This window comes from Punctularia strigosozonata (genome assembly GCF_000264995.1).
Source record: "Punctularia strigosozonata HHB-11173 SS5 unplaced genomic scaffold PUNSTscaffold_8, whole genome shotgun sequence".
In the NCBI taxonomy this organism is placed as follows: domain Eukaryota; kingdom Fungi; phylum Basidiomycota; class Agaricomycetes; order Corticiales; family Punctulariaceae; genus Punctularia; species Punctularia strigosozonata.
Window position 1 is genome coordinate 1,325,196 of NW_006767440.1, and position 25,775 is coordinate 1,350,970.

The window sequence follows — 25,775 nt, forward strand, 5'->3', positions numbered from 1 at the left end:
TATGGTATCCATGACAGCTGTTTTGGCAGAGGCCGGCGTGACATAGCCGGTGTGCAAATGGATAGTTTGTGTCTTAAGCGCATGACAGCCAGTAATCGGCATCCACACAGCTCCTCAACACATTGCAAGCCATAACAATATGCTGAGTTTGTGCAGAAGCACAATGTGCATCATATGAGATAGTTTTTACAAGGTATGAATGGGAGGACATGGAGTAATGGTCAAATTACATTTTTGGTGTACAAAGGACTGGTCGGGTACTGTACTCGTCTAGGTCTAGGCGCGCCTCGTGAAGGAAGTGGACACTTGGCACTCCGCCTCGTTCAAACATACCCTGCAGCTCGTACGCGGCGACCTCATGCTGGGCTCGCAGGGCACGAACTCTTGCTGAGGGCTGAGGATGGGCAGCAAAATGGTTGTTGACAAGGGTAGGATGAAGCCGGCCGCAAAAGCGATCAGGCTAACGACGCTTGCTGTCAATGGTCATGTCCATCTCGAGTGTGAGGGGTTATGTCCTCGAAGAGGAAAGTGGGGAGCTTGGGGTTGTGAGTGGCCTTATGCGCGAATCAGGCATCCAAATGACCATATAAGGCAATCATGCCGTTCTTGCTTGCCTATGGCGCTGCAATAAAAATACGTGGACATGGAGCGTTTTATGATTTCGAAAGCGCGTATCTATTATGGACCTTCATAGGATCGGGATGCAGGACATTTGAAAAATATTACGAACAGAGCTAGGGAATGACTGGGAACATAGACCAGGGAATGGTACGGATAACAACGACGCAAAACATCGGGACGTGTCAAGCTGCACGTTCATCAATGAGATCTGATAGAAAAACATGAGAGACTAAATACTGTCTGGGGAGTTCTTCAGTTTGTCAAAAATCAAGACCAAGGCATTGGAACCAATGACTCGTCGTCTGGCAGCCTGGAAGCGTTATACAAGGTTTGCCCCCGGCCAGGTATTTCAAATATTTCCTTTTGCGCATTGCTGAGCTGATCTGCGATATAACGTGTTTGGCGCAGGAAAGGTTGATACACAGCAATTCGCTCAAACAAGGAGCGCGAACGCATCCAATCGATTTCCAAATCATGGATATTTTTCTTGATTCTATGTATCGAATCGTATAAGGACAAGGTCAGCAGAATGCTACTCAGCGGGAGCTTGGTCAAGAGAAACGTACCGATCGAGATTCCTGTACATGTCGTGGAGGAATCGGACATTCGGTGCCCGACCCCGCTCGAGGACTTCCTCGAGATCATGTTCAACGACCTTGCACTGTGCCTTCAGGCTTTCTAAACGCGTCGTGGGATAGAACAGCGATGAAATGAAACGCGACGCCAGTGGTGACAGGAAGCCGCCGGAGAAGGCAAGCAAACCGGCGACGTTGGCGGCTGCGTCCATGTGCGCCGGTGCTGGAGCGGGGTGTCGGCTGTTATAGCTCACAGGAACCGTGGATGCACTGTGTGCGCCAAGCCGCACGTACTATAAGACACCGGTTTAGGGCTCCGCGCGTCCCTTACACGGGGACGGGCCGTCTGTAACGGAGTACTCCGTAGTTAACCGTAGAGTAAACTTAGAATGGTCGCGGCTCCGCCGCGACTGAGAAATCACAATGTTGCCGCGCCCGTTGGGCGCCATATGGTCGAATCTTGCGTGCTTAACTTTACTCCTCCGGGCGCCTGATATCCGAGATATGATTATCTACGATATCTATGGCGTCTCGACTATAAAAGACTCTTTGCACGCCTGTATCTACATTCTATTTTGCTATACTACCGGATCCTGCTCTGTTGCCTGCGATCGTGACACCGCCACCGCCCGCCTCGCCCCCTTACGCCTATCTTACACCGTCTAAATACGGCAGAAATACGGGACGGGCCGTCACAAAACGGGCCGTCCCTTTGGTACATAGCAGAATATTATCATGAAGATAATGTACATTCATTGTTAAACCATAACAACGAATGAGCATCGCTGTGCAACCTCATCTTTGCACACACCTGCTGCTTCCAAATAGGTTATAGGTGACGTACTGGCGCACCGGACGTTGTGAGAAGAAACATCGCTGCGCACACCAGTCCACGAATTACCGGCAAGTAAGCACACGTTTTGTCAGGGGATCCCGAGTCAATTTCAGTACGAAAATTACAGTAAGATCACGCATTCTTAAACTGCATACATGCGGTTCTGCCACAACGTCTGTGTGTATGAGCGGTGTGCTAGCGCACACTTCGATACTCGTTCAGCGAGTTCTCCTCTCTCAGAAACTCAAGGAGCTCGTAAGGAGGTTGCGCATGAGCACGCATGTATAGTAGCGACGTTCACGCATTCGCGAGCCTCAATGACCCCTTCCTCTCCGAGGCCCCCATCGGCTATGTCTCCTTCCTCCCCCATCGTATCCTCCACCGTGCCCACCACCGCCCATAAATGGACCACCGTGTCCAACCACCCCTCCGCTCGCGCCCCCCGGTCCGAACATGAGTTCCTCTTGCGACGGTAGTGGCCCGTCTTGTCTACCTACCACCGGCCCCGTCGAAGGCGGGGGAGCTCCTGCAAAGCCGGGTATGGAGTCGTCGCTATCGGGACCGTGGCGAGAGTATCCATATCCACTGTTGCTGTTGCCGAGCCCAGGAGGGCTAGTGCCTAAGCCGGGCGGGAATACGCCAGTACCACTGGCGCCGAGGCCGGGAGGGCCTCCACCGCCGCCGAATCCGGGTGGCCCGCCGTAGCCGTCGTCTTCCTCCTTGCCCCGCCATCCTTGCGCTCCTTGCGCTCCGTTCGGTACCGTGTACGCTGTGCCCGCAGCCGCCCCCGCGCCGCCGGCAGATCCAAAGCCGGGAACGTACCCTTCCTCCTCCGCGTCGTAGCCATCGTCCCGCTCGCGCCCCTCCGCGTCGATCTGGCTGGTGTCGACGATCGTCGGGGGCTTTTCGCCGCCCACTTGCAGGTCGCCAGGCCGCTCCCGGGACCAGAAGCGCGTCGTCTGGTCGTTGGACGCGGAGGCGAGGAGGTGGCCGAGCGGGTGGAAGGCGAGCGACCAGACGTTGGAGTCGTGCGCCTGGGAGAGGGTGGCGCGCGGGGAAGGGATATTGGCGGCGGGGGCAGGCGCAGGCGCGGAGGGTGGAACAGAGGAGGTGTCTGGCGGAGCAGCGGAAACATCCCAGTGAAGGAGGGCGCCTTCGGAACCGCCGGAGACGAGAAGGGGGTGCACAGGATGCCATGCCAGTGCTGAGTAGATTGTTCAGATGTTGCAATGCGCATGAAGGGTGGCTGTGACTTACAGCAGACTTCTTTCTTGTGACCGCGAAGGATGCGGAATTCCTTCATGGCACGGATGTCGAAGACGCGGACGGTTTGATCGCGCGAGGCACTGGCGATGAGGTCGCCGTTCGGAGACCACGCGAGCGCTTGAATGGTATTCTTGTGCGTATGCCTGTAGTTCATGTCAGCTTTGTAATACAGCAATATGATGTCTATATGGACTTACAGAGTCGACAAACAGGTCCCTGTTCTTGGATCCCAGAATTTGATGAGGTTGTCTTTACTGCCTGATACCAGTAAACCCTTCGTCGGATGCCACTCGACGCACTTGACGTCCCATCCGTGTCCTGCGGAAGTTTGAATCGACGATGTATGTGGTTCACGAACATGACCGTACCAGTTAACACCCGTTCCTCCCTGCTCTCCTCAAAACTCCAAATTCGCAACGTCGAATCATCACTCGCTGTCGCGAACCGGCCGTCGTCCGGACTGAAGCTAAGCCCACGTATCGCCTCCCTATGGCCGGGCCACGCATTCAGGTTGTTCATGTTGGGTTGGAAGTATTTTATGATTCCACTCTGGTCGGCAGAGGCCAGGTATGCGCCCGAGTGCGTGAAGCGCATAGCGCGGATGGCGGAGTCGTGGGCTTGGAGAATCGTCTCAAAATTGAATGTGAGGCCATTCCAGAGCGTGAACTCTCCGGAGGTAGATCCGGTGAGGACTCGTCGACCTTCGGGAGTCCACTGCGTTGTTCATCAGAGCGAGATAGGGATGCAAGGTTGATGACTTACAGTGACCACGTTGACCGGGCACCGAATCTTGTTGGTGGAAGTGTGGATGAATTTGGTGCATAGGGAGGTGGAGGTGTTGTCCGGATATGCTTTCGGTGGAAGTAGCTGCAAGACATATTGAATACGATCTTTGACAGAGACACAGTCAAGAGCGCTTTACATACATCGATGATGTAGGGTGGCGCTGGACGCATATATGGTACGTGTCTCGGGCTGGGCCTATGCGCCCGTAACTATCTCACATGTCAACTAGAAAGCCGTGTCTCATCATCGTACACTCACCAAGGCCAACCTCCCCAACGCGGCGCCATAGTCGACTGTCCGCCTCGGTCTTATCTTCTTCACCGTTTTGCCGTCCATCGCCTGTCGCGCCATGGCCATCTCCATATCGTGCAACTTCGATTCATCTGGCGGTGGAGGCTGAGGAGGCTGCAGGTAGGCTTTGGGTTTCCAGGCATTGTCAACGAGGTCCTGGGGTATCTTCCTTGTCCTCGATGGGAGGAGCAAGGGCAAAGCAGTTTCCATGGTTTCACGGATTCAAGCACTACGGGCCAGTATTTAAATTCGAATCAACGCATCAGCCAGTTACCGGTTCAGAGCAACCCTGAGTGGCGAGGACGGCAAAGGCAAACGGAGAATGTGGCTGTGTAAAGTACACGTGACTGAAACGCGTCTGTGGCTGCGGTCAATGATTGAACGCCCGTCCGGCGCCGAGTGGCTGTTTGCGACCGACTCATCACGACGCGACCATCTCCTGCCACTCAGCCATGTCTGACGATTCTGACTACGAGGTCTACGACTCACAAGATACTTACTATGATGACGGAGACGACATGGAAGACATTCTCATGGACGACGTGCGCCGATCATTGCGTTCACCGCATCAAGTTCTTTGGGCTAACTTGAGCTTTGGCTACATGTTGCATAGGACGACGAGGACTTCAGACCACCGCCAGTCAACGCCAAGGGAAAGCAAACCGATTACGAGGTTCATTACGAGAGCTTGACTCCATATCAACTACAAACCCTGATCGACGACGACATCCGTCATGTGGCGGCTATAATTGGTTCCGAGGTTAGTATTGCTCCGATTTTCGCGATTTGCGGCATACATACATATCTGAAGCCCTCATCCTCTAGCCACCCATAGTGTCTATCCTGCTCCGTCACTTCAGATGGAACCGCGACCGTCTCCTGGATCGGTTCATGGACTCCGACGTTGCCGACATCCTGCGCGCCGCTGGCGAGCCTGAACACAACGCCGCAAATTCACCCACAACCAATCTGACCTGTGAGATCTGCTTCGATACCCCTTCGCCGGAGGACACATTTCAGCTGCGATGCCACCATCGCTTCTGCAGAGAATGCTGGTGGTGCTATGTCACGTCCAAGATCAAAGATGAAGGGCAATGTACGTTCGGGTGCATGAAGGACGGGTGCAAGACTATCGTAGATGAGCCCTCTGTCCGAGCACTGGTCGATGAACCTTGCTATGATCGGTGTGTTCCGACCCACACATTCTATCGGTTCACAGGTTTTCAACCTCGACTCTATCGTGCAGATATCGTACACTGATCCAGTCGTCGTACGTCACGTCTCACCCAACCCGCCTTCGCTTCTGCCCGTACCCCGCCTGCACTTCCGCTGTCTCGTGCTCCAACGGCTCCGGGTCGTCGCTGCTAACTCTGGTCCCTACCGTGACATGCGCTTCTGGCCATGCCTTCTGCTTTGGGTGCGGCATGTCCGAGAGCCATGCTCCTTTGCCGTGCAAGCTCGCTGCGACATGGCAAACAGCCGCGCGAGAGGATCAAGGAACGGCGCAGTGGATCAAGGCGAACACCCGTAACTGTCCCAAGTGTAAGAACAGCATTGAGAAAGGTGGAGGATGCAAGTGCGTATTATTATCTCTCGAACGTCGTTGCTTTGACAACGAATACGAACTGATCGAATGTATAATATAGCCGGATGACGTGCAGACACTGCAGCTACATGTTCTGCTGGATGTGCATGAGAGACTGGAACGTCCACGGGTATAACAATGAAGTATGCAATATCTGGAACGAACCCCCGCCTGACGAGAACATGACCACCGCCAGCCGCAATCTCCAGAAGTACGTCCGTTCTGTCTTGTTCACAACCTGAAGCCCTGTCTCACCGAGCATGTGCACGAAAGGTGGCTGTTCTACTATGACCATTTCACGAATCACGAGCTCTCTGCGCAGCTTGAAGGCGAGTTATACGAGCGCACCGCCGAGAAGATTGTGGAAATGCAAGACAAATCCGGCATCTCCTGGATTGAGGCGCAGTTCCTCAGGCGGGCCGTCGACGAGCTCTCGCGTTGCCGCGCGACCCTCAAGTGGACGTACGCCATGGCCCACTTTCTCGCGCAGGGGAACAAGAAGCAGATGCTGGAGGATATCCAGGCGGATCTGGAGAAGGCTGTCGAGCAACTGGCGCAGCTGATCGAGGAGCCAATAGAAGAGGGGAGCGTCAGGGACCTAAGGGCTCGAGTGGTGGATAAGATGGTGTACGTGCAGAAAAGACATGAAGTTGTGATGAAGGACACGGCGGCGGGGCTAATGGAGGGGAGCTGGGATTGGGACGCCCCTCTCGAATGAAGAACCCCTGACTGTAGCCTAAGATCCCTTCGCACACATGGATATGCCGAACCCATCTATTGACAGCAGCGAAAACATCAAACGAGTGTTGCGGTATGTGCGACGGAGTCCATGGCGCTACTATGTACACTCTAATCATGTCACTGTGCCATCGTCTATTTTGCCTTATAGATTTTAGACAGGTTGTCCCAGACGACACTTGGGCTCTGCGCGGCGTCAACGCCGTGCCACAGGCCCTTCTTCTTGTAGTAGTCGACGACGGGCCCGGTCGACTTGTGGTACGACGTGAGGCGCTTAGTGAGCGTCTCGACGTTGTCGTCGGACCGCTGGATGAGCGGCTCGCCGGTGACGTCGTCAGTCATGGGCTTTTTTGGCGGACTACGCAACATAGGTCATCACGAGAGCACCCAACAGAGAGAGGTGTAGACGCGTACTGGAACTCCTTGTGGTATGTCCGGCCAGAGGCGGGGTGAATCAGACGGCCGGTGATACGGGAAATGAGGAGCTGGTCGGGGATAATGAGCTCCACGACGGAGTCCAATTTCTCCTTGCGCGACTCGAGCATCTGGTCGAGCTTCTCCGCCTGAGGCACTGTGCGCGGGAACCCGTCCAGGACGAAGCTACGAATATCCCATTAACGCGTACGTTCTCCCCAAGTAACCGCGTAACGCTCACCCGTTCTTGCACTCCTTGTTGTTCTCGAGCTGGTCCTTGATGATGCCGACCATGATGTCGTCGCTGACGAGCCCACCCGCGTCCATGATCTTCTTGGCCTCGACACCAAGCGCGGTCTTCTGCGCGACCTGCTCCCGCAGCATGTCACCGGTCGCCAGGTGGCAGATGCAGAACTTTTCCCGGATCTTAGGAGCTTGCGTACCCTTGCCTATACCACACCACAAGACAAGCGCAGTCGCTCAGCTTTCACACATCCATGCTACGTATCATGAGCGTTGGAGACTTACCGGCACCAGGGGGACCGACGAGGATGGTACGCAGCTGCTCAGCGGGCGTCGGCGCAGAGATGGCGGCCTTGGCCTTGGCCTCGAGCGCGGCTATTTTGTCATTGAGCTGGCCGACGAGGGACTTGAGGTACTCGAGCTCGTCGCGAGGAGCCATTGTCGAATGCAACGCTTTGCGAGTGGAAGAGACCGGAAGACGTGGGCGGTCCGAGGTGGCTGTGGGCGAGCAGTTGATTATTCGCGATTTTCTCAGCTTTCGGCGGTTACGCTCATGACCATGGTGTAACGGTAGTATAATATTACCGTTGATACGCTTTGTAAGCCGCCGCCGCGGCATGATGAATTCAGTAACCACCGCGTCCCATTGGACGCGGTTAATCACTACAACTGAGAGGGCGCCGTATAACCATATGGCGCCCGTAGAACTATATTCCGAGCGAACGACATATAAACTACCTACGAGAGCTCATGTATCCGTCGTCCTTTTGCTCAATATCACTCGGTTCTGTTCAGTCGCGTCGTAGCATAGCTTTACATAAGCTACGCTACATATACACTTATTACACATGGGTACTCGCTTCTTGACCACCACGGCCGTCGGCGATAGACGACACCTACCAACGCTCATCGATCGCGCAGGGCGTGACGAAGGACAGGCTGTGTTCACTGTTCAAGTCTACGCCCGTTGCATCCGGTGTTTTACGAGAGGATACGGGGCATGGATAAAGTGCTGGCTCTAGATCTGCTTCTCAGGGCTCGTGTATTATTACTACGCCGCGCCGTCTACCTAACGATTGCCCCAGGAAACTCCTAATACTCCTCCCGGCTTAGGCGGCGTAAAAAGGTGCCGTTCACCAACGTAGCGACGTCCATGAAAGTATGGTACTGCGTGCCCTGCCCCGGTTGGCCGAACGCAGGGGCGATGGGACCTGAGGACACATTGAAGGGGGTGATAACCTCGTAGCGATGATAGTTGGCCGGAAAACTGTTGTCGTCGCGCGGCGTGTTGAGGCTCTGCGGCGGCAGGGCGCGCTGGATGTACGGCGTGTACGCCGGCGCCAAGAAAAAGCCTCCGACCTCGTTGCCGAATCGGTCGACCACCAAGTGTTTGGGGAGCGTCTGGGTGCCGTTAATGGTTTTGTTCGCGACGTCGAGCTGCCAGCCGTCGGGCTCGGGGTAGATGTACCTCCCCGTGCTGGCGTTGGTGTACGCCTTCAGGAACTCTCCGGGGCAGAGCCCAGCAAAGCGGTGGTAGTCGAAGACGACGTTGCCTAAGGGTAGTCCGGTCGGGAGTGTGGTTGGCCCTAGGCGGAAGTCGCCGCAGACGTAATGTGCATCGTCCGTCCGGTTCGTGCCTTGACAGTACTGATCGGAATTGAAGGGACCGCAGTCTACTTCCAACCCACTGGATGCCTGCTATGCAATTAGGATCAAGCACGAACAATTTGTGCGTGGCAGACTCACGCTGCTAACGATGGGTGAGGCGTTCGCAAATGCGAGTATACCCGCCAGGACCAAAGTCACGAATGTGCGCATTGTGTGGGGATGCTTGAGCTGCAGGAAGAGCCTGAGAAGTTGTTGGACCGACGAGCGGGCTGCTGAAGTTGTCCCGGTGCTGGCAACTTCTTTTATACGCTGGGGAGGCCGCGTTCTGACCGCGCATGGTTCGCATAGACGTATGGCGGGTGTCATATTCCTCGCCTAACAATTGGCGATGTATTGGACATCGATCACGTTCACCCATAGGTGTCGCGCCAGAACGGAAGACGATCGCCCCGATGTCACCAGCAAGACCGAAGTCAGATCGCGCCTGCTCCGCCCTCGGTGTTTGATTCGCAGCGGTAAGCTTCAGTCAGGGATGTTGTACAGACCGCCCATGTCCGCGTTATGAACGCCGAAATAGACGGATAGTCGACTTCACAATGCCATACTAGTGTGCTTGCACGAATGTGAATGACTGCGTCCTGGCTCCGTTGATGATAAATGATCGCGCCCATAGATCAAATGCCGACGTCGAGACTAGCGCAGAAACTCAGCTGTCGAAACAGCGCTTCCGAAGCTTCTGGTGGGTGCTGATTGCCCATGGTCCAGGTGAGCTGGTTGAGGATACTATCCAGGCGTTGGAGAACACATGATCCAGCATCAAGCCCTCGGAAGATACATCGGCTGCGCTTGGTGTATAGATTGGCCGTTGTGAATCTTGCGCTCGTTGAAGACAAGGAACCAGCAATTGCAGGTCCGTACTTGGCGCGGCGACTCACGGTCACGATCGCGGAAGAAAAACAATATGATTACGTAGCCGCATTCACGAGTTCAAGCGCTTAGCGCTAGATGGCTTGTACTCGTCTTTTCTCGCTGTAGACACTCTCGCTTCTGATAATAGACAGTAATCTCGCATTCCAAAACAACCTTATGCTCGACGCTGGATGAAGAAAACCACTCAAGTACGAGCGATTCGTGCGGGTCAACGAGCCCTCCAGCTGCTCGGAAGAAGGATTGAATCTCTATATCATGTATCTGGTGACCCGTCTCGTGAAAGTTAAGGTTTCCGTGTAGTACGGGAACGACCCCGGCCCGTATTTGGCATGGGAGTCGAACGATATCTCCCGTGTTATCAAGCACAACTTGCCCTAACAGTGAAAGTGAAAGCAAACGACAACCGACATGTCTTCCCCAGTATACACTGGCACACCAGTAACCGAAGAGGCTAAGATCATCTTATTGAAACTATTGAACGACATAGAGGCCCCCGATGGTGTGAAGGATCATGCAACTCAAGCGTCCTTCACCGGAGCTCCTCATCCAATGGTACGTGTTCTCCGTAGGCGATGGCCTCGTCATTGTCTCAAGCTCACCATCGTCTTCGCACGGACAGCTTCCGTTGCCCCACAAGCATTTCCCGGCGGTGGCAGCTCTCCAAGCACTCCACGGATCTTACGGGGCGCATATTTGGTCCATCAGAACTGGGAGGGATGATCCCGTCCAGCTCACCGTGGATACGGATCATGCACTGTTCTACCTAGCTTCGGCTATGTTGGCCCGCGTCGACGGTGTTCCCGCCGCTCTGGTCAAACAACCTCTGCTGGAATTAAAGACTAACGTAAGACGGGCTAATTGTCACTCACATCACGGATCGTTGACCATATGTCAGGATCCCCTCTCTCTTCTTCCAGCGAAGCATGCGGCCTCGGCCATCTTCCGCTGTACCGACGGGGTGTACTTTCACACCCACGGTTCGATCAATCCCCGAATCACGTTGGCTGCCATGGGTATCAACCCCGACGACGACAACCTCGATTTGCCGACGACTCGGCGACTCATGGAAGCGTTTGTCGAGACACGATCTAGCAAGGAGATGCTCGAATGGAAGGTCAAGCTGGGCCTTCCCGGAGACAGTGAGCAACGCAGCGTTTACTCTACCAAAATGCGTTCTGTACTGAAGAACCATTGTAGTCTGCTACAAGCCGGAAGAATATGCGCAAACGACCCACGTGAGATACCTTCTTGCTTCAAAAGGCTACCGGTCTCCAAATACGCACTGTTAGGGCAAAATCGCTACCAAATGGCCCTTGTTTACTACACCCGCGCAGCTTGAAGATGTCACACCTCCGGTAGCATTCACTAAGTCACCGGATCTGAAGCGCCCATTGGACGGCATCAAGGTGTGGCACTAGAATGCCTATGCCAGGACTCACTGTGACACTGATACACTAGGTCCTCGAGATGACGCGTGTTATCGCCGGACCAGCTATAGGAAGGCAGCTCGCTGAGATGGGCGCTACCATCGTCCGCGTCATCGCCCCGCATCTAATGGACTTCGGCGGCCATGTTATGCAGGCGAGAAGACTCCGATTATTGATTTCGATCATTTTGCTCACTCTTGCTTCAGGTGGATCTGAACCTCGGCAAAAGAGCGTGCTACGTCGACCGTGAGATTCCCTCTCCATTGGGGTCCATGGTCAATGCTGAGGACCACCATACTAGTTAAATCCGCTGAAGGTCGCTTGGTAATGTTGCACTTGCTCAAAGAGGCCGATGTATTCCTACATGGCTATCGGCCTGGTGTGTTGAGCAGGCTAGGCTTTGGCCCTGAGGTCCTAAACCAGATCGCTGTGAATCGCGGCAGGGGGTGTAGGTCGGATGTTACTTCATACATACTTGATCCTCATAACCTGGTCTGCTCAGTTGTTCAAGTGGTCGAGAATTGCTACGGGCACGAGGGACCATGGGCATGGAGGCCCGGTGTACGCCTACCATCAATCATCCTCAACCCTTGCATCTAATATCCCAGCGGTCGCACAGTTCCAACAGATAGCGGATGCGACGACCGGTGTCGCTTGGGAAACAGGCGTCGCATGCGGTCAGGCTACGCCCATCACACCTTGCCTGCCTATCAGTGGTAAGCTCACTCCATCCAATCTATGTGATGCTCTTAACGCATCTACAGATTACCAGACTGGCATCATCGGCTCCATATAGGCGCTTCGCGGCCTCTTGCTACGAGCGAAGCATGGAGGATCCTGGGATATGCGAGTATCGCTTTCGCAGTAAGCTCACAACACTCGAATTCCATACGGCACTACTAGTCCGCGTGCAGGTACGACATTTGGATCCGTCGACAAGGAATGTACGATTCGGGGTATGTCAAGTCACTATACGAAGCAGGACTCCAGTACAATTATAAGATGTCCATGGGTGAACTCGTCAGCGCGTGCATTACAATCGATATGCATCCCTTCGTCACGATCTGACGCTGGTTGTTGACGCAGTTCGATCAACTATATCCTTACCAGAAATCCGACCACATTCAAGAAACGGTACTTCTGCGACACTGCCGCCGCCTATGGCACCGTCACACATCTCAGACCCGTTTGCGAGTTCGCGAGTGGTACATTGGAACTTGGTTTTGACTTTGCGTCGTACTGGGGAGAAAAGAGGGCAGGGTGGGATGAGGACGACGCCGACGTACTCGAGGCAATGTTGCCCTCTGTCCGGTGAAGCGAAGGCTCGCTGCCATGCTTTCCGGCAGATTGACACCGGTGTGGGTAGGGGGTACGGCAAGGCTCGATCAGCATCGCGTCCTGAGACTATGACTTACTGGTTTACGATCGGTGTTTGGACAGCGTTCACTTCGCAAGGGACAATTTTGCCAGCCGAGTACGGGTATGATATTTAGGTCCAATTTGTTGTGGTAAACTGTACACGAGTATTTCGAATAACCACGATGCTACTTTACGAACAGCTATATATCCTTGGGTATCCGAATATTGGTACAATCCATTGACCTATCGTACACTGCAGGGTCGGTGAACCCTACGTCACACCTGCGAACAGTACATATTGCATGATAGGATGGGAATAAATCTCGTAGTCACCGCTGCTTGAGCGTTATTCGACCACTTCGCCTTCTTCCATTTCTCCTGCGTTGGGACGCGTCTTTTCCAAAGACAGCAGCTTTTCGCGGGCTACAGCAGCAAAACCTGATGGTGTCTCATCGTCGGTCTTCTCGTCTTCGTCGTCAGGTCGGAGCCCCGCCACCATAGCGTGCTTGCAGTCACAAAGGGTGGCTAGATTGTGTTCGTGTGCTTCACCAAACAGGATACCCAGAGCTTGCTCGGCGGCAAGGGCTTTGCAGAGCGATAAGCTGCTGCCTGGTATCGGCCCACAGATCGGAATATCATGGACGATGACAGAGATCCCATCGTTCCGGTCGACTTTAGGGTTGCTTTGGGTTTTCCTGTTAAGAGTTCAGATATGCGCAACCGGTGTGATACGGTAGTCTGCGAGGGTCGCCGCCATGCCCCTGGTGACGCCGCTCACGGACTATTCATGGCACACGAGGCAGGAGCAATGATATCACGTACTTGAAATTGATTCTACGGCAACCGGCTTTGGCAGTCGATATCATCAATTGCGAGATGGGGTCCGGAGGCAAGTCAAGAGTAAGAGCATCCAAGACATCCCTCATAACCCATTCCACCACAGCCTCGGATCGTTCGTAGTCATATGCAGTGTCCAACAGTACGGCGCCCATAATACTTTCCAATACGTCGCTAAGAGCCTTAGGAGGATCCAATTTCCAGCTTTTTGCGATGATATCTTCGGCCGAAAAGTCCTCGAGAATTGGTATGTACTTCGCCAAAGCTATGTTCAGCTCAGAGTTGTTCACTAGCATGATCTTGTTGAGCTCCAATTGGGTCACCGCGACCCATGCCATAGTCTGAGAGCACACTGCTCGAGAACGTGCCCAGGACAATTGGCCAGGCGTTCCCTCTGGGAATTTCCTATATAGATATTGCATCACGACTAGATCAATCAGTGCTGTGTGTAATCTTAGTCAGAAGGGCACCGACTATCATATGCTCCTGAACACTCACCGTCCCCGAGAAATTCAAGTCGCTGATACGACCCAAAGGTTCCCGACTCGAAAGAAGGATGAGTAGAAGCTTCGATGAGAAGGTCGCCATTGTGAAAGTCATAATGGAGCGCCTCCTGGACCCTGTGAAATAGAGCCGCGGGCGTTTTACCGATGGGTTTCCGACCATATCGCAAATTCCAGGGAACCGGACCGCCCAGTGACATGCCTAGAACGGTACCCGCCTGCAATGCCATGGGGATCCCACCGCCCAAGAATGCTGCCCCAAGTGTAGCTTCCATGCAATCCTGGAGACAGCGTCGAGGAATGGACCTCGCGACGAAACGTGCACTGGTAGTGTCGAAAGGGGTGTGCTGTTCTTCGGGGACGACGTGCCTCCACGTGCGAACGCTCATGGTTTCGCATGTCAGATAGCTTCCCAGTCCTATGGCATGCGCGCGTGCTAGCAAAGTGCGATTCGCAACGGCGTTTCGACGAAGCGCGTCCAATTGGCCTTCGTGCCGACGTCTGAATCTGTTGAGCAGGTGTACAATTACACACAGTTTGAGTACCGAGTCCCCGAGCGTTTCCAACCTTTGATTGCTGAAGCCGGCCCCGGTGTGCGGTAACGTGTAAGCCTCTACGAGCAGATCATCGGGTATAGGCGGCAACCCCAGCTCCTGCTTCGCTCGCTGCACCCGGTATAAGTCAGTCACACGGTGAAGCAGTCGAGGTAGAAGGTGGAAGGTCCGCCATAGATACGCGGACATATGAAGCCGCCGGAGGAACGCAAACGGGACTACCATGGATTTCGAAGCCGCGAACAAGGGCTCCGGGCTGAATTCGGTGCCGGCTGGGTGGAGAGGATATGAGGAATTCGTCCGACGCGTAACCATGCATACCTCCGCGAGCGGTGTATCGTCGGGTATGACAAGCGTAATACCTTTGCGTGACCATTTGTGCAAGAAGTATTCGCGGTAGGTTGGGTGCGTCGACTCTCGGGATCCCGGCGGAGGGGTGGACAGCGGGGTAATATCGTGACGCATTCGCTGCAAAATCAGTGCGCGACCATGTTCCCTCTGGTTCATGCATAATATGCCAGACCACTCTGCCTCCGAGATACCGGTCCAATCGCCGTGTCCCCAAGGATGGTTGACAACGCGTTCCATGGTGTCCCAATCAGGACGTAGGTCATTGGTAAGCGCAACGAGATACTGGCTCAAGGGTTGTTTTGGGCCTCTTAAGGTGACACACCATCGAATCCCAACCCAGGTGAACGCCTCCATGAGCTCCCGCTGCTGCATCGGCATGTCGAAAGCGACGACTTTGCCTCTTGACATCTGGACATGCGCCCCTGCGTGCGTAAACGAAACAGGCGGCAAAGACGTCCCAGTGACAAGCGCCGAAGTAGCTCTTCCATCCACACGAAGAACGTGCATCCAGAGTCTAGGGCCGAGCACCCAAGGGTCATGAACAGCGACCCGCAACATATCCGGGTACGCAGAGATGTCTGGAATCGGTATACCATCGGGGTCTTCAGCGTCCGTATCGTTGGAGCGACGCACCGGGAGCAAATAGTCATCGAAAACACCCAACTGATGAAGTTTGCGCACGGCCATGAAGGCCGCCGCACATTTCGCCTCCCTTTTAGACCGCTTCAGTGGTCCTACAAAGGTGAGATCTTCCGGGGGGAGTGGGAGGCTAGAGGGCAGCTGCAGCGTGACTTGGAATTCCCCGGTGTACTTGGGTTGATGAATGGGCGTGTAGCGATCGCGGGGGATCAAGGAGCAGAGGTGTGACAGCATACCGATCGCGGAGTGGTAGGTCAAGACGGCCAACGTGGACGGTATCACATAGCGTTCCCGTTCTGCCAGGTCTTCCGGATGCTCCGGCTCCTCGCATTCGCCTTCTTCTGTATCAGACTCGGCGGACAGCTGTTCAAGCGCGTTTTGAGTTTGATATATCTGCTTCATTTGAGGCTCGCTGTCGGCAAATGTCCGGTAACGCATGATATGTTGCTCGGAGCCTCGCGGGACCATTATCACGAAAGTGGATGTATGGTGACGTGCCCGCCCGCGCGATTGAAGATACCCAACCATGTGTTGCAGGGGGTCGAAGCGGATGACGAGGTCGCAAGCCTATGTGCAGTGAGGAATGAAGTGATGATAAGGTCATATGTAAGCCTACCGGAAAGTCAAGACCTTCCTCCGCAACAGACGTGGCAACCACTGATCTCGCGTATCAGAGCACTTGTCAGAGAGAAAAGGGGATTATGCATACGAAGATTTATTTCTCCTCTCCGAAACGCTCTAACTACGTCCTGCTGTCCCTGTATTTCCATGCCCTTGAGATTTGCGGTGGTCTGGCCGCCATGGCCTACCAGATCGGCGCAGCGAACACGCCCTCGCAATTCCGGTAACCTGCCCAAAAGCCTCGCTAACGCTACAGCAATATGGCGCTGCTCGACAAAGACAATCCCCTGAAAAGTGGGTTTGTAATGCGAGATCAGCGTCTCGGCTAATGCTGCGACTTGGGGCGTACACCACTCGATGTCGATGTCGATCTGGACGACGTCGGGATCCACTGAATCTGCGTCACCGAGCAGTGGGGCAAATTTATCGAGGACAGCGTTGGTGGAGGACAGAACGGCAGATGGTGAGCTGTGATGTGTCTCGATCGGCGGGGAGTCCAAGGCCATGGCATTCGTCATGTCCTCCAAAATTTCGTCGCGGCGGGCTTCCATCTGCAATAGCATGTATGCGGCGATCCTCTGCTTGACTTCAGCCCAAAGGTAGTATTCCGCGCCAAAAGGCCCTAGGATCTGGTGAGCACTATGGTAGCGCGTTTCAATCTTGTCAAGAGGAAGCTCCATTGCAGGAGGGAGAATAGTCAGATCGATGGAATTTGCAAGCAGCGGCGACGGATAAGTCGGATAGCTATCGGGAGGGGGTGGGTAATCAACCAATACCTAATTTTGAGTATGAAAACCCATTGACAACAAGTGGAAAACGTCTGGCGGCACCTCTTTTGGCTTCGGTATAATCGAGAGGAGTTCGCTTTCATGCTCGCGCACTGCGAAGACTTTCGCATCCATGTTCTTTTCCAGCGTTGCCAATGAAGTCGCTGCGTCTTTCGGATTCCATATCGGAGATGCCGTCATGCCGAAGATCTTGGGCCGGAGGTGACCCGGACATTGAAAATACTCGCGCATGATGCCATTATACGCGTGGTTCTTTCGTGTATGGTGGCACTCGTCGAAGACGAGCAACGAAACCTGATGAGCTATGAGCCAACGGTCCACGATAACATACAAAGGCCTCTATACCCTGTCCATGCTCCAATGCGAATGAGTAATCAGATTGAGGAATATCTGCGCTACAGGGTGTTCGGCGATGACTGAGACCCAGCAAGTTCAAGATACACGATACCTGTCATCACAATCACATCGGACGCTGCGAATTGTCTTCTCCATGCGCCTCGATCTGTGAGATCCCATGCGTTGGCACCATAGCACTGTCCGACGCGGAGCGGCGTCTGGCGCTCGATGAATGTCGCCTGCTGTTCAACGAGCGGAACCTTCGGAACAAGGAAGATGATAATCTTAGAAGACTCAGCAGGCTTCGACGCGATCCATTTCATGAGCAGCGTGCTAATAAAGGTCTTTCCACTGCCCGTGTCCAGGGCGGCAATGATATTGCCCTCCTGGGCGCGGACAAAGATTTCCTCCTGATAGCGACGCGGAAGCAGCTGATCGGAGACGGTCAAAGAGTCGATGCCGTCCATGTTCAAGCGCGTTTTCTCTGCTATATGTTCATGAGATGGAGGCGATTGAGCAAAGTCGAAGCTGTCGAGCTGGGCGAAAACAGCCTGATGATCGCTGTGCTCGTGACCGTGGGACACTACCAGAAGGGGCTGAGCGCTGCAGTATTACATTTACAGGCCGAGCAATAGGGCATTGTCTATATCTGCGGTCAGCTCTTGTGCTGCATCTATACACGGGAAAGTGTCCTGCAGTGAAACTGTTATTCAATCTCGGGAGGTGATGTGACCACCAATCGGCAGCAATTCGCAGAAGCATCATTGGACCTTGATCTTGCCCACAGAGTTCACAGAACGGCTTTTGCCTGGTTGACGATGTTCAGCCGCATTGCCATCGCGACTAAACTAGCATAACAGGACGCACCGTGTCGTGAGATCACCTTCACGTTGCGTTTGGACTGCCACGATCGCCTATACCCGCCGCCGTAGTTTTTCACGGCGCGAGCAACGAACATTACACCCAGCACCGCGGCGCACACAGCTCTGGCTGTCTCCGCGTCGAGAGGTTGCACACCGGGGCTCTTCTCGGTGGTTGTCGGGTCCTCTGGGATAGACCCGAGCAACCCGGCAAGGATGGCATGCGCTTCCGCCCAGAAGGGTTGGGCATGCGTAAGCAGGGCGTATAGCCCCGTTATCAACGGCGCACACCAGAGGTCCGTCGTTGACCAGCCATAGGGGAGTAGCTCGGCCGGCGTGGTGAGAGAGAGAGGTCCGGGTTGGAGGAACGATAACGAATTGAGCACGAAGAAACCCGTGTTCGCTGTGATCTGGTCAACGAAGTAAATGTTATCCTCGTCCAGTAGGTCGCCGCTTACAATACTCACCAAAGACGTGATGAGCAGTGTCCACGGTGAGGTGGATACCGCCGAAGAGGCGCTGGCCACCACCATCGGGGGTATGAGGTTGCATAGCAAGAATGCACGGGTAAGAGCGTCGAACGCCGCCAAAGGCAACTCGGATTGGAAGTTGAATACCGGCAACAAAGAGTTGGGTAGGTATTCCACGACCGCTTGCGTTAAGGTATAAAGCAAAGGGACAGTTCCGGAAATCATGAACGACGGCGTTTGGTTAAGCAACGGGGCTGTAGGACGCCGCAAAATCAACGTGCGGTCAGGACGAGCTGAACGGTAAATGATATTAGATATGTACCAGTGATTGCCTCTCCACCATATACAACGATTAATGTGGCTGTTAAATCGCGGACTATGCTGCGTTCTTCTACGCCATTATCCTTCGCGTTACTTGAGCCGGACGTTACTTGACGTTTCTTAACGTGAGCGACAAGGTTCGCTTCACGTATTTGACGCATCACAAGGCATAGTCGGACTGTAGCGCCCAAGTCAAGTGTCGTAAGGGGAAATCCTAGCCATGCAAAGGCGGGTATCGGACGCAGGAGAGCTTGATAAGAGTTGATAATGGGTGACAGCGCCGAGGAATAAGACATGTTGCAACGTAAGTTGTAAGCAGTATACTAAAGTAGTATCAGTGCCCAGGTCGCGGTGGACAAAGAGGCAGGTGGTGAGGAATGGCGGGCCTGAGGGATTCCTGCAGGCAGCCAGTGGCCCAGAGGAGGAACCCGAGACGCGTCGCGCGGTGGTGGACGAAACCGGAAATGGTGGCTATACACTCACCCACAGTCAGAATGCAAGATTCACACGATCAGAGAGCAAGCTGACTTCCTTCTGACGGGTCAGTCGGCGTCTTCATCCGACCGCCATCATCTCTCGTTCTCTTCAGTCTCCACCGCCAGCATGGCGGACGAGTACCCTTCTCTATTTCGTGAGTCTGATCCTTCGAACTCTGAAACAGTTGGCTGAGAAGCGAATCCAGGCTCCGAGGCGATGAGCCTCGTCCAGCTCTTCATACCAACCGAAGTCGCTCATGACACTGTTGCTGAGTTGGGAGAGCTGGGCAATGTCCAATTTAAGGATGTGTGTCTCAAATCTTGTTGATGTCGTCGTAGGGACTGACAAAGGCGACAGTTGAACCCCGATGTCAATCCTTTCCAACGCTCCTTCGTCGGCGAAATCCGCCGCGTCGACGAGATGGCGCGACGCATCCGCTTCTTCAACTCGCAAATCGAGAAAGAGAAGGAGAAGATTCCGATACGACCTCTCTACGACTCCGCACCGCTCATCACGGTTGGGCCGCGCTCTGCGCAGACCATCGACGAACTCGACTTCACCTTGAGCGAGCACGAGGCTCGTCTCAACCAGATGAACGAGAGCTACCAGAACTTAAGCAAGAACGCCACCGAGTTGATTGAGGCTCGCCATGTTTTACGCGAAACAAAGGTCTTCTTTGACCGCGTACGTCCCCTTGGATGGTTGACTGTGCACGCAGCTTGCTAACGCGCAGCGCTTGTGTAGGCCGAGACGCACCCGGTAGAAACGCGCAATTCTTTCGACGATAGCGCTGCGCCTCTTTTGCAGCACGACGACCGGGAGGCTAACTTCTCGAGCAATAATGTCCAGTTCGACCTTGAGTCAGTTTACACACTTTGATTTTCAGTACGCGGTGATATTCACGTCCGTGTCGTAGATTTGTTGCGGGTACCATCGATCGCGCGCGACTCCAAACTTTCGAGCGTGTACTCTGGCGTGTTCTCCGTGGCAACCTCTACATGAACTACACCGACATCACTGAGCCATTCGTCGACCCGGCTACCGGTGCCGAAACGCGCAAGAACGTTTTCATCGTGTTCGCTCATGGTGACGCCCTTCTTGCCAAGATCCGCAAGGTCGCAGACTCCATGGGTGCGACCATCTACCCCATTGACTCGAATGCGGACAAGCGCGTCCAGTCACTTAGGGAGGTGTCAGACCGCCTTGAAGACCTGGAGAACGTGCTGTACAACACGGGACTGAGCCGCCGCGCGGAGCTAGTCAAGATTGGCGAGAGCATCGCGAGCTGGCAGGACGTCGTCCTCAAGGAGAAGGCGATCTACGAGACCCTTAACCTGTTCAATTACGACGTGCGCAGGAAGACGTTGATTGCTGAGGGTTGGTGCCCGACCAGGGATATCACCACCATTCAACTTGCGCTTCGTCATGCCACGGTTCGTCTTCTTTATCATGAACCTGAATTTATTCTCAAGCCGTTTCTAGGAGGAATCTGGCACCAGCGTGCCCCCGATTTTGCACGAGCTGGCCACGCACAAGACACCACCTACCTTCCACAGGACGAACAAGTTCACCGAAGGCTTCCAGACGATCATGGACGCATACGGTATCGCCACATATCAGGAGGTCAATCCCGGCCTGTTCGCTGTTATTACCTTCCCCTTCCTCTTTGCCGTTATGTTCGGCGACATTGGACACGGTTTCATCACTTTCCTTGCTGCTCTAGCAATGATCCTCTGGGAGAGGAAACTAGCCAAGGCTGACCTCGGCGAAATCTTTGGCACGTTCTTCTTGTGAGTCTCCTCGCTTGTGCGGCGTCAACATCGTGCTCATAACCCATGCAGCGGTCGCTACATTATCTTACTCATGGGCGCCTTCTCGATGTACACGGGTCTTATCTACAACGACATCTTCTCGAGATCCCTTCACATCTGGCACTCCGGTTGGACATGGCAGGCAGGCCCGACGAACGACACGGCCGTGGCTATCTCGAATGGCCATACGTATCTCTTCGGTCTCGACCCTGCTTGGCACGAGGCGGAGAACGGCCTGATCTTCACCAACTCCTACAAGATGAAAATGTCCATCGTCCTGGGTGTGATTCACGTTCGTATACTCAATCTATATACGATCTTGCCTTTTTATTGACTTGATCACCAGATGACTTTCGCTCTCTGCCTTCAAGTCCCGAATCATATTCGTTTCAAGCGCTTTTCCGACATCTGGACCAACTTTATCCCCCAGATGATCTTTTTGCAGTCCATCTTCGGCTATCTCGTCCTGTGCATCCTGTACAAGTGGTCCATCGACTGGACGAAGGCTACCACCGAACCTCCGTCCCTTCTGACCATGCTCATCAGCATGTTCCTGTCGCCCGGCAGTATCGAGGAGGGCAAGGAGCTCTACCGTGGGCAGTCCACAATCCAGATCATCCTCTTGTTACTCGCTGCTGTTTGCGTTCCCTGGCTGTTGATCACGAAGCCATACTTACAATACCAGGAGATGAAGAAGATCCAGGGCCAGGGATATGTCCATGTGGATCAAGGTCCTGCTGTGCACGCCGCTGACGACACCCTGGAGGCTGAGGAAGAGGGCAATGGACGTGCGATTACTGAAGATGCGGAGGAAGAACATGTCGGTGATCTTCATTGTACATATGCCACCAACACTCAAACGCGTATCACAGGAATCGCACGATTTCGGCGAAGTCGTCATTCATCAAGTCATCCATACCATTGAGTTCTGCCTAGGCTGCATCTCCCACACTGCTTCCTACCTCCGTTTGTGGGCGCTGTCGCTTGCGCACGCTCAGCTTTCGGAAGTGCTGTGGTCCATGACGATTGAGGTTGTCCTCGGTTATGGCCTCACCGGTATCATCGGTTGGATTGCCTTGGTGGTCGTCGTCGTGTTGTGGTTCATTCTGACTGTCGCCATCCTGTGTATCATGGAGGTATGTGTGCATGGGAATGTTCGTACTCAAGATCACTGATAATGTTTCTAGGGTCTTTCCGCATTCTTGCACGCGCTCCGTTTGCACTGGGTGGAGGCGAACAGCAAGCATTACGAAGCCGGTGGATACGTGGGTTTGCTCCACCACCATCCAATGGATCGACGCTGACTTTCCTCCAGCAATTTGTCCCCCTCAGCTTCGCTGCTCTTGCGCAGAAGGAGTAAGGATGGCCAATGATGGAGTAGGCTATCGCAGCTTGTGCTCACCCACTAATCCGGAATGTCATAACAATTCTCATTGTGTTCATGAGCCTCGTTATAAACTATGCACGGCGCCCGGATTTCACCACGACCCGCCAACATAGGCCGAGTCGGATTTGTCTCGCAAAACATCGAGCAGATCAAGTGCTATAAGTATCCACAAACACGGGTTCATAAGCGATGCCCCCTCTCCAGCGCCTCCACAAGTTGCTCCGCCAAACAACGATTTATCGATTCGCAGATCCACAGTGCATGGTTGCGCTTGCGGGGGTTATCGAAATCGAAAATGCGCCAATGATAAGTACGGCCTGTATAAGGCGATGGGAGGGACGGGTAAGCATCTAGTGATTGCGAGACCCGTTGGATGTCCCTATGGGCAACGTCGTTGTGATCCACGAGGAATCTATTGAACTCCTGCAACATTTCAAGTACTTCCGTCCTGTGAGAGCTTCAGATGACGCGGAACTACTCGCGCTCAACTCAACACACCTGATTTCAGGGGTCAACAAATCTCCTACGGGTAGCCGTTCTTCATCAAGTCCCTCCATAAGGAGGAGACTGAGACGAAGGGGATATGGAACGCGAGGATCACGACGACTACGCTTGATCTGAAACTGGGGGTTAGTTATGATCGTCAGGGTCATCCTCGCCTTCAGAATTATCGTCATGCTCTAACTCCAACGGGTATTCGCCGTCGTCTTCGTCCATGCCTGCATCTAGACCACGCCATCTCCATGGAATAGTCTGAGTATTGTCTGGCAGAGTGGTCTTATAAAATCCAAAGGAACGGGGGAAGACAGAGCCTTGTAGGGCTTCCAATTCGTCATAGAACGTCCTTGCCAGGTTGACAGCCCGCTGTTGGTCTTTGAACAATAAATCGCTCATACACAGACGCGACACGGCGTTCTGCTCCTAGCATAGGCAGCGTCATGATCGATGGCACAGAGTGTTCACGTATATGTACGCACTAGATAACGTTTGGCCATGCTATTCACCGCTCGGTGCCGTTATAACCGCGAGGGGCGAAGGAAAGTTGACTTCCAGCCTTACAAACCGGACTAGAGCTTTCCAGGCGGGACTGTTTGGCGGTTTTGAACCCGGGTCAGGACTCAGGAGCGACGTCTGGGGGCATGCTGACGACGGGACCCGTGTGCCGCAAGGATGCTGCATGTTTCGCGAGGTCGGTCATTTACATAAATCTCGCGTAACGGGGGCGAGAAACAGCGACGAATAACGATCTGCAGGTGTAATGAGCATAAATCGCGATAAATCGGTCAACAATTCATCATGAGGCTCAGGTGCGATAAGTGAACGAACCTGGTAGGTAGGTAGTATTAACCGGCGCGGTCCCAATAAGTTACGATAAACTCGGGCGTGCGGCAGATGTCGATAAATCTCAGCATCATTGCGCGCGTTTTGAGCGTTGGCAATTTGTTACATAGTTCGATCCATGGAGCGAAAGCAATTGTCAACCCCCATTTGCGGACAGAGACTCGAGAGGATGTGAGGCTAACTATTGCCACCGTGAGCTAGAGATGATGTATGTATGTAATCACCCTCCGTAAGAACTTTCACTGACGGGGTCGCAAGCCCTAGTACAGGCAGTCCTTTCCTCGCGACCACCAAACATGGGCCGGACTGAAGCATCGGTGGCTCAGCCACCCCAGGCTACCCGAAAGGCTGCGAGAGCAAAACTTGCTAAGGATACGTTGAACAGGACCATACCTGCGTTGCTCGCATCCTATCTTCGAGCTAAACGAGGCTCGGACAGCGCTGAGCTGATTGTTCAACCAACACCCCCTGATAACAACAACACCACGGCGATGGGGATTTCATCCCTTCGGATACGTCTGGTGAACACCGACACTATCACCGCCGCGCAACAGCTCTCGCTTTCAGACAGACCCAACAAGAAAGCCGGCTCAGATGCTGGTACGATCGCCATCCTGAACATGGCATCACCCCTCCGACCCGGCAGCGGCTTCCTGCAAGGCGCGACCTCGCAAGAAGAGTTCCTCTGCATGCGCACGACGCTCCTTCCCTCCTTGCGCGACGAGTTCTACCGCCTGCCCGAGGTCGGCGGCGTGCACACGCCGGACGTGCTCGTCTTCCGCGACGGCGAGGGCGCAGATCTGCCCAAGAAGGACAGGTTCTTCATCGACGTTGTCAGCGCCGGTATGCTGCGCTTTCCCGACCTCGAGGAAGGGGGTCGCCGATACGCGAACGCGGCGGATAGGCAGCTGGTGGAGGCGAAGATGGAGGCTGTCATGAAAATATGTGCTGTGAAGAAAGCTGCTAGGGTCGTCTTGGGTGCTTGGGGATGTGGTGCGTACGGTAACCCTGTGGAGGAGATCGCTGGTGCGTGGAGAAAGGTGCTTCTGAAGGACAAGGGGCGGCGGAAAAGGGATTCAACCGCCGAGACGTGGCCAGGAATCGCCGAGGTTGTGTTTGCGATCACCGACAGGAAGATGTACGAGGGCTTCCGGCAACACTTCGAGGACGTGTTGCAGGTGCACGAACATCCCCCGGAAAAGCCTGGCCCAAGGGAAGACGTCGATGAAGGCGTTTTGTCCGAGATAGATCAAAAAGTCGCTGAGTTGGAGGCTCAGTTACAGGGCGTCAAATCCGATGCCTTGCGAGAACGGATCCAGTCGGTCGTAGACAGTCTCCGAGCGCGGTCGGGTCCATAGCACCATTGCAAAATCTGGGGCGACGCGCGACCCTACTAATTATTATCGTTCCTGTACTGTGGAGCATTCTCTGTGTGCAATCTTAGGACATATTCACATCCTGCGTTGTCTTGATGCCCACGGGCATACCCATAAACTGCGCTCCCCTGCCTGCCATGAAGAACTTGGGGTTCTTCCCGACGAGGTGGGCCGGCTTCGACCCGCAACGGGACGTCGTATTGTGATGGGTTTCCATTCAGTACTGCTGCGATCTTCTGTTTGAGTTCTAAGGGAGGAATGCGACAGTCCACTTCGACCAGTTCAGGAGGAACGTCAGTCATAGGGCGAACGCCCCAGACATTGAACAGGGACGGAAGTTGTGCCATCTCGTGGGTACCGGTCAAGACACTAGTCCCAGTGAACCGCGGGTAAGTATCGTCTCCTTGACTCAAATCAACGATGCC

The 25,775-nt window shown here is 54.1% G+C and overlaps 10 protein-coding genes across 10 annotated transcripts; 4 read left to right on the top strand and 6 right to left on the bottom strand.

Moving 5' to 3' along the window:
- Positions 1-822: 822 nt before the first annotated feature.
- PUNSTDRAFT_121145 (uncharacterized protein) lies at positions 823-1,430 on the bottom strand. The gene is made up of 2 exons (XM_007385025.1): positions 1,188-1,430; positions 823-1,114 (listed from the first exon to the last, which is right to left on the bottom strand). The coding sequence occupies exons 1-2, from the start codon at positions 1,406-1,408 to the stop codon at positions 889-891; spliced, it is 447 nt and encodes a 148-aa protein (XP_007385087.1). The 5' UTR covers positions 1,409-1,430; the 3' UTR covers positions 823-888.
- A 725-nt stretch (positions 1,431-2,155) lies between these two features.
- PUNSTDRAFT_126802 (WD40 repeat-like protein) lies at positions 2,156-4,584 on the bottom strand (the record flags this gene model as incomplete). Its single annotated transcript, XM_007385026.1, has 7 exons — positions 2,156-3,235; positions 3,289-3,440; positions 3,495-3,615; positions 3,666-4,011; positions 4,060-4,164; positions 4,224-4,292; positions 4,342-4,584. The coding sequence occupies 7 exons, from the start codon at positions 4,582-4,584 to the stop codon at positions 2,346-2,348; spliced, it is 1,926 nt and encodes a 641-aa protein (XP_007385088.1). The 3' UTR covers positions 2,156-2,345.
- Positions 4,585-4,826: 242 nt separating this feature from the next.
- On the top strand, positions 4,827-6,677 carry PUNSTDRAFT_135502 (uncharacterized protein; the record flags this gene model as incomplete). The annotated part of the gene is made up of 6 exons (XM_007385027.1): positions 4,827-4,916; positions 4,988-5,134; positions 5,200-5,558; positions 5,621-5,950; positions 6,021-6,170; positions 6,233-6,677. The coding sequence occupies 6 exons, from the start codon at positions 4,827-4,829 to the stop codon at positions 6,675-6,677; spliced, it is 1,521 nt and encodes a 506-aa protein (XP_007385089.1).
- A 155-nt stretch (positions 6,678-6,832) lies between these two features.
- On the bottom strand, positions 6,833-7,793 carry PUNSTDRAFT_135503 (adenylate kinase 1; the record flags this gene model as incomplete). Its single annotated transcript, XM_007385028.1, has 4 exons — positions 6,833-7,055; positions 7,112-7,297; positions 7,353-7,560; positions 7,640-7,793. 4 exons carry the CDS (start codon positions 7,791-7,793, stop codon positions 6,833-6,835), a joined length of 771 nt encoding a protein of 256 aa, XP_007385090.1.
- A 677-nt stretch (positions 7,794-8,470) lies between these two features.
- Positions 8,471-9,010, bottom strand: PUNSTDRAFT_16283 (uncharacterized protein; the record flags this gene model as incomplete). The annotated part of the gene is made up of 1 exon (XM_007385029.1): positions 8,471-9,010. A coding segment is annotated over one exon (540 nt), but the record flags the coding sequence as incomplete, so codon positions are not given.
- Positions 9,011-10,300: 1,290 nt separating this feature from the next.
- Positions 10,301-12,878, top strand: PUNSTDRAFT_144455 (CoA-transferase family III; the record flags this gene model as incomplete). The annotated part of the gene is made up of 12 exons (XM_007385030.1): positions 10,301-10,444; positions 10,512-10,736; positions 10,788-11,031; positions 11,090-11,127; positions 11,182-11,298; positions 11,351-11,473; positions 11,526-11,565; positions 11,621-11,767; positions 11,822-11,880; positions 11,939-12,035; positions 12,084-12,347; positions 12,406-12,878. The coding sequence occupies 11 exons, from the start codon at positions 10,301-10,303 to the stop codon at positions 12,113-12,115; spliced, it is 1,266 nt and encodes a 421-aa protein (XP_007385092.1). The 3' UTR covers positions 12,116-12,347; positions 12,406-12,878.
- Positions 12,879-13,024: 146 nt separating this feature from the next.
- PUNSTDRAFT_144457 (uncharacterized protein) lies at positions 13,025-17,774 on the bottom strand (the record flags this gene model as incomplete). Its single annotated transcript, XM_007385031.1, has 8 exons — positions 13,025-13,373; positions 13,501-13,957; positions 14,014-16,129; positions 16,179-16,219; positions 16,272-16,959; positions 17,014-17,265; positions 17,317-17,366; positions 17,420-17,774. The coding sequence occupies 8 exons, from the start codon at positions 17,772-17,774 to the stop codon at positions 13,025-13,027; spliced, it is 4,308 nt and encodes a 1,435-aa protein (XP_007385093.1).
- Positions 17,775-17,903: 129 nt separating this feature from the next.
- Positions 17,904-19,356, bottom strand: PUNSTDRAFT_88742 (uncharacterized protein). The gene is made up of 4 exons (XM_007385032.1): positions 18,960-19,356; positions 18,635-18,891; positions 18,175-18,577; positions 17,904-18,115 (listed from the first exon to the last, which is right to left on the bottom strand). The coding sequence occupies exons 1-4, from the start codon at positions 19,252-19,254 to the stop codon at positions 18,069-18,071; spliced, it is 1,002 nt and encodes a 333-aa protein (XP_007385094.1). The 5' UTR covers positions 19,255-19,356; the 3' UTR covers positions 17,904-18,068.
- A 179-nt stretch (positions 19,357-19,535) lies between these two features.
- PUNSTDRAFT_53305 (ATPase V0/A0 complex) lies at positions 19,536-22,691 on the top strand. The gene is made up of 11 exons (XM_007385033.1): positions 19,536-19,589; positions 19,641-19,741; positions 19,793-20,119; positions 20,180-20,295; positions 20,352-20,868; positions 20,918-21,225; positions 21,277-21,538; positions 21,593-22,066; positions 22,119-22,382; positions 22,434-22,511; positions 22,562-22,691. Exons 1-11 carry the CDS (start codon positions 19,562-19,564, stop codon positions 22,604-22,606), a joined length of 2,520 nt encoding a protein of 839 aa, XP_007385095.1. The 5' UTR covers positions 19,536-19,561; the 3' UTR covers positions 22,607-22,691.
- A 1,579-nt stretch (positions 22,692-24,270) lies between these two features.
- On the top strand, positions 24,271-25,332 carry PUNSTDRAFT_135510 (uncharacterized protein; the record flags this gene model as incomplete). The annotated part of the gene is made up of 1 exon (XM_007385034.1): positions 24,271-25,332. The coding sequence occupies one exon, from the start codon at positions 24,271-24,273 to the stop codon at positions 25,330-25,332; it is 1,062 nt and encodes a 353-aa protein (XP_007385096.1).
- Positions 25,333-25,775: the final 443 nt, after the last annotated feature.